This window comes from Cynara cardunculus, assembly GCF_001531365.2.
Source record: "Cynara cardunculus var. scolymus isolate 2C chromosome LG 2, CcrdV1, whole genome shotgun sequence".
In the NCBI taxonomy this organism is placed as follows: Eukaryota; Viridiplantae; Streptophyta; class Magnoliopsida; order Asterales; family Asteraceae; genus Cynara; species Cynara cardunculus.
The window spans coordinates 7,675,062-7,680,773 of record NC_037529.1 but is presented as its reverse complement, the minus strand read 5'-3'; the positions used below and the strand labels follow the sequence as shown (position 1 = coordinate 7,680,773).

General features: G+C 37.3%; 1 protein-coding gene across 1 annotated transcript in view; it reads left to right on the top strand.

Annotated features, from left to right (window-relative positions):
• The window catches only part of LOC112506707 (alpha-glucan phosphorylase, H isozyme), a 9,933-nt gene extending 6,983 nt beyond the window's left edge, over positions 1-2,950 (top strand). Inside the window, exons 11-16 of the mRNA XM_025110947.1 lie at positions 711-929; positions 1,009-1,212; positions 1,464-1,622; positions 1,718-1,981; positions 2,062-2,252; positions 2,642-2,950. Of these exons, the coding sequence (XP_024966715.1) occupies positions 711-929; positions 1,009-1,212; positions 1,464-1,622; positions 1,718-1,981; positions 2,062-2,252; positions 2,642-2,768 (1,164 nt within the window). The 3' untranslated portion in view covers positions 2,769-2,950. The remainder of the gene's footprint in view (positions 1-710; positions 930-1,008; positions 1,213-1,463; positions 1,623-1,717; positions 1,982-2,061; positions 2,253-2,641) is intronic.
• Positions 2,951-5,712: the final 2,762 nt, after the last annotated feature.

The following is a 5,712-nucleotide window of genomic DNA, read 5'->3' as shown; positions in this document are numbered from 1 at the left end:
ACCATTCTTCACAGAGGGAACTTTGAGAGGAGATCGATTGAGGGAACGATGGAGATCGTGGAAGCAGACCAAGCAACGATTGAGGGATCGATTCTTCATAGAGGGAACTTTGAGGGAGCCCTAACGGTTAAAATGGAATAAATGGGTTTTTGTTTGAGAGGGTTAAAATGGTAATTTATTATCATTCAGAGAACAGTTACCAAACAACATTATTTCATTCAGCACTTAACCATTCTAACCCTCTCAACCATTCTGACCTCTTAACTATTCTGCACTAAATCATTCAGCAACTGCCAAACAGCCCCTAAGCTAGTACCTAGCTATAAAACTAATGAACTGCATCTATTATAGAAAATATAAAAATCTTCATGAGTAGGTGAGAAAGAAATTATGAGTTGAAGTTCGTAGCGTACTTTTTCTTTGAGTTGTCAAAAGGGGGATGCAACCACAACCTCGAAGGTATTTCCACTTAGAGGGTGCTGCTATACCGTTCAAGCCAAGCACTTGGTATAGCAGTAGCATACATGGTACAACAAATGACTTTGATCGCATAGGTTGTTCATATATGTGTGCGAGTATATAATTAATATATGTGTATATTTATAAAGTTGTGTGTCCATATGCCTATTACGAAACTGATTTTGGCATGTATTCCTTCTATTTGTTCATTACAGCCTCGTATTCTCATCATGTGCTCTCTCTCTGTGCAGGTTAATGGTGTAGCACAGTTGCACAGTGACATCTTAAAGGCTGAGTTGTTTGCAGATTATGTCTCTGTATGGCCAACTAAGTTCCAAAATAAGACCAATGGCATAACTCCTAGACGGTGGCTCCGATTTTGCAGTCCTGAACTGAGTGAAATCATAACAAAATGGTTGAAAACGGACAAGTGGGTGACTAACCTTGACCTGCTCGTGGGTCTGCGGCAGGTATGTTTTCTGCTATTCTATCTGTTATTAGATATTTTCTGCTCGCAACAATATGAATAATGATCCTCTCTCTCCAAAGTTCGCTGACAATCCAGAACTGCAAGCTGAATGGGACTTGGCTAAAATGGCCAACAAGAAGAGATTAGCGCAGTACGTATTGCGAGTAACAGGCGAAAGCATTGACCCAAATACCCTCTTCGACATTCAAGTGAAGCGCATCCATGAGTATAAAAGACAGCTGCTAAATATTTTGGGTGCTGTTTATAGGTATAAGAAACTGAAGGTGCGTTATCCCACTTCTGGTAAATAAATGGATACTCTTAGGAAAAGGTTGTGGAACACTCGTCTTAGTTGTAGAATAAAGCAAGTTCTTTGTAGCCATAGATAAACCCAGCTTCAAAATGTTTGAAACTATTAATAGTTGATGCATATATGCCATTTGATACCCTGAAAGCCACCTTTTTGTGCCACGGGTTATGGAGCTTACTGATCTGTTGCAACTCTTTTGTTTGTCATGCAACTGTTTCCAAACAGGAAATGAGCCCTGAAGAGCGGAGAAGCACGACACCAAGGACCATCATGATTGGAGGGAAAGCGTTTGCAACATACACAAATGCCAAAAGAATAGTAAAACTTGTGAATGATGTTGGTGCTGTTGTTAACACTGATCCCGAGGTTAATGAATACTTGAAGGTAAATGGATTACAATTATTTGATTGGTTTCATTTAAAACAAATCTATTTGTTACAATTTGGACTAATTTTGGCTATTATATGATTAATTTTCAGGTAGTTTTTGTGCCTAATTACAACGTATCTGTAGCAGAGGTTCTTATACCAGGAAGTGAGCTGTCGCAACATATCAGCACAGCAGGCATGGAAGCTAGTGGCACAAGCAACATGAAGTTTGCGCTTAATGGATGCCTCATCATAGGAACATTAGATGGAGCTAATGTCGAAATAAGAGAGGAAGTTGGAAAGGAGAACTTTTTCCTCTTTGGAGCAACAGCAGATGAAGTCCCTCAGCTCAGGAAAGACCGAGAGAATGGACTGGTGAGAATACTCGTCACTTTTTATAAGAAGGAAGGTTAGAATATGAAATTTCATGTTCTATATGTTTTGTGGATGTGTAGTTCAAACCGGATCCTCGATATGAAGAGGCTAAAGAATTTATTAGATCAAAGGCATTTGGAAGCTATGATTACAACCCACTTCTTGATTCTCTGGAAGGGAACTCTGGGTATGGGCGTGGTGATTACTTTCTCGTTGGTCATGACTTCCCAACCTACATAGACACCCAAGCACAAGTGGACGAAGCATACAAGTAAGATATTTCAAACCTTTTTATGTTTATAAAACAGAAATCTGGGATGTGTGTATTCATGTTTCTCTCATGTGATGGCTTATTCACAACTCGATACATCTGATATTTGATCTGGAACATACAAACACTGTATGCATACAAGTTATACCGTTCCAAAATCCTGTCCTAATCAAATCTCAGATAGGCGTTAGCATAATAGAGGGATGTTCAAATGAGAACCTGGAACCAACTAGTTCATGTAATGTATTATTCATAATGAATAATCATGGATATTCATCACATGCATCTTCATGAATAGCATAATGATACTCATTTGCCAATTTCTTTCCCATTTATCCATTTGGTTTCAGTTAGGAAAGAGTTAATTGAAAGACAATTTACGATTACAGGGACAGAAAGAGATGGATAAAGATGTCGATATTAAGCACGGCGGGAAGTGGGAAGTTCAGCAGTGATCGAACAATCTCTCAGTATGCAAAGGAGATATGGAAGATAGAGGAGTGCCCTGTGCCATAATTCCATACCTCTTACTACCAGAAAGAAACAAGAGTGGATATATAATAAGTAACAATAATAAGTTTGATGCTTTTACTTTTCCTCCTCAAAAGTATATTCATGTATCTTTATTATGTAAATCAAGCAATTGGTAATATAAATATGTATAAGACCCAATTTGTTGGCATTTATACTTCTCTTCATCTTTTTCTTCTAAATATATAGTATACATTTGACCATCTTGTCTCGTAGACGGACTCATCCGATCGATGAGGTTTGCCCCACCATCTCGATGGTATAAGGATGGGCTCTCCACTAAAATTTTTTGACGTCTTCGACAAGCTTTCCATGATTCTCTAGCAATGTCCCAAAGCCTAAAACAACGTGTCGATCCAGTAACTTCATATTCAACTTAAAATCATGATAGAAGTTGTTGATATCCCATAACTTTTACAAGAAGCTTACAAATTCATTAAAATTTAAACTAGTATGAGAGTATAATCCACAAACAAGGGTTGATAGCATCAGAGATTTTGAAATATGAGAAATATTTTAGTTATTTGAAAATAAATATTGTTAGTTTTTTAATTAAATTACACAGACAAATCAAATATTGTTAACATGTATTTATACTTACGAAGAGATGAAAATAAATATTGTAGATGAATACAAAAAGTAATTAGAAGAATTAAATCAAGAGACATTGAGGCATACATCAACGGATGTGATGTGGAGGCATAGATCAAGGGATGTGACATGAGGGCATAGATCAAGTGATATGGTATGGTGTATCATGATCACAATCTTTATCTTTATCATCCCACCATAAGATGGACGGTCGAAGATGAAGGCCGATCTTGGATACAAAAGTCTGAAGAGCAGTGCGAGGAAGTGGTTCGGTAAGAGCATCAGCAAGTTGATCTTTACTTGAAATGTGGGACACCCAAAGAGTCCCATTTTTAACACTTTCACGAACAAAGTGGTAGTCTTGGCCTAGGTGCTTCATTTTTTAATGAAATTTGGGATTAGCCACGACAAATGTGGCACCAGTGTTATCACAATAAGTGGATGGTTGAACTATGGATAAGTAGACGAGTTCGGTGAGTAGATTAAGAACCCAAAATATTTTAGCGTGGTTGATACAATAGCGTGATACTTTGCTTCAGTAGATTAGCGGGCAATGGTCCGTTGCTTTTTGGAGCTCCACAAGATTGGATTGCGGACAAGGTAAAACAACATATCCCATTCGAAATGTAATTATCCTTGTCTCTTGTCCAATCAACATTAGAAAAGGCATGAAGTCATGAAAGTGAATTATGGTGAATCAGGTGAGTTCAGTGAGCAGATTTAGAACCCACAGAACTTCAAATGTGGTTGATGCAATAGCGCAATACTCTCCTTCAGTAGATGAGCGAGTAACGACTCATTTCTTTTTGGAGCTCCACGAGATTGGATTTGCGGCCAAGGTAGATACCTTATCTGATTGTACCTGCTAGATATCGTAAGCGACATTTAAGATCCACCATGCGTTCATCGAATGGGAGAATGCATGTATTATAACAACATGTTAAGACTAAAAGCAACATCAGGACGAGTTAATATAAATATGGAAGCTTTCAACAAAAAGGTATAATATTCAGTTGGGTTGACAAGAGGTGATCCAGAGTTAAGACAGATGAGTGGAGATGTATAAAGGTTGGCATTGGTTTGGATTCATCCATGTGAGTCTTTTTTAGAATATCAAGAGTGTATTTTTGTTGGTTAAGGAAGAGACCACAAGGGCGAGGAATGACTTCAACACCCAGAAAATGGGAGAGGTTTCCAAGGTCTTTAAGAAATAATCGAGCAGAGAATTGAGATATAAAAGTGTCAATGAGTTTTCTGTTGGAACCAGTGACAATGATATATCAACCTAGACAAGGGGATAGATACTTTTTGAGTTCCGTGTACCATGCCCGAGGGCCTTATTTCAATTTATAGAGAGCTTTTTGGAGCTTTCAAACATGATTGGGGTGACTTTTGTCAATGAATCCAGGAGGTTGGGTCATATACACATCTTCGATAAGTCATATACACATCTTCGATATAAAAAAGTTGGGTAAGTTCTCATTAATATCAAGAGAAAACCGTGAGATGAAGATTATGTTACAAGCAAAAAGAGTGAGAGGGTGTGAGAAGAGATGTGAAACCAATGTTTGCTAATGGGAAGTCCGAAGCCATCACCAATGACTAGTTTGTCGCCGCCATCATAAGGAGCATGTAAGGAAAACGTCTCTAGAATGTTGGTAACTTGCTGGGAAACACCGATATCAAGTAACCACCCAGAGGTTGAGAAAGAGGCACTCACAGTATAGGCTCTAGGATTGTTGGGATCCATACGATTAGGGATGAATAATTGATCACCGGAGGCCATTGGAATAAGATGAAGAAGGGTTGTGTGATTGGAAGAAAGAAATTAGGAAAACTGATCGATTAGAGATCTGATAAATGATACCGTTTAGAAACTGATGGAAAATATCTTGTCTATTACAACATTGTTAACATGTATTTACACTTACAAAGAAATGAAAACAAATATTCTATATGATCACAAAAGTAAATACACGAATCAAACCAAAGGATATCGAGTCATTTAACAACGATTCGATACGTAGATCAAAGGATATCATATTGGAGTATAAATCAAGTGATATGATATGGTGTATCATGATATTATCTATTTATCTTTACCAATTAATGCGTGATACTTTAAGATTTAAATTTACGATTTACTATTGTATACATATGTAACAACCCCAAATCCATACATTGCATATAACACATATTTCATACATAGAATACATGTTTTCCTCACAAAGGTCCATAATACAAGAGTCTATAACGTGAAATACATAACTCAAAAATTCAAAAAGTAAATGCTCTTGTATCCTAGCATCTATGCTCCAAAAACATAGCTAATTAAGAT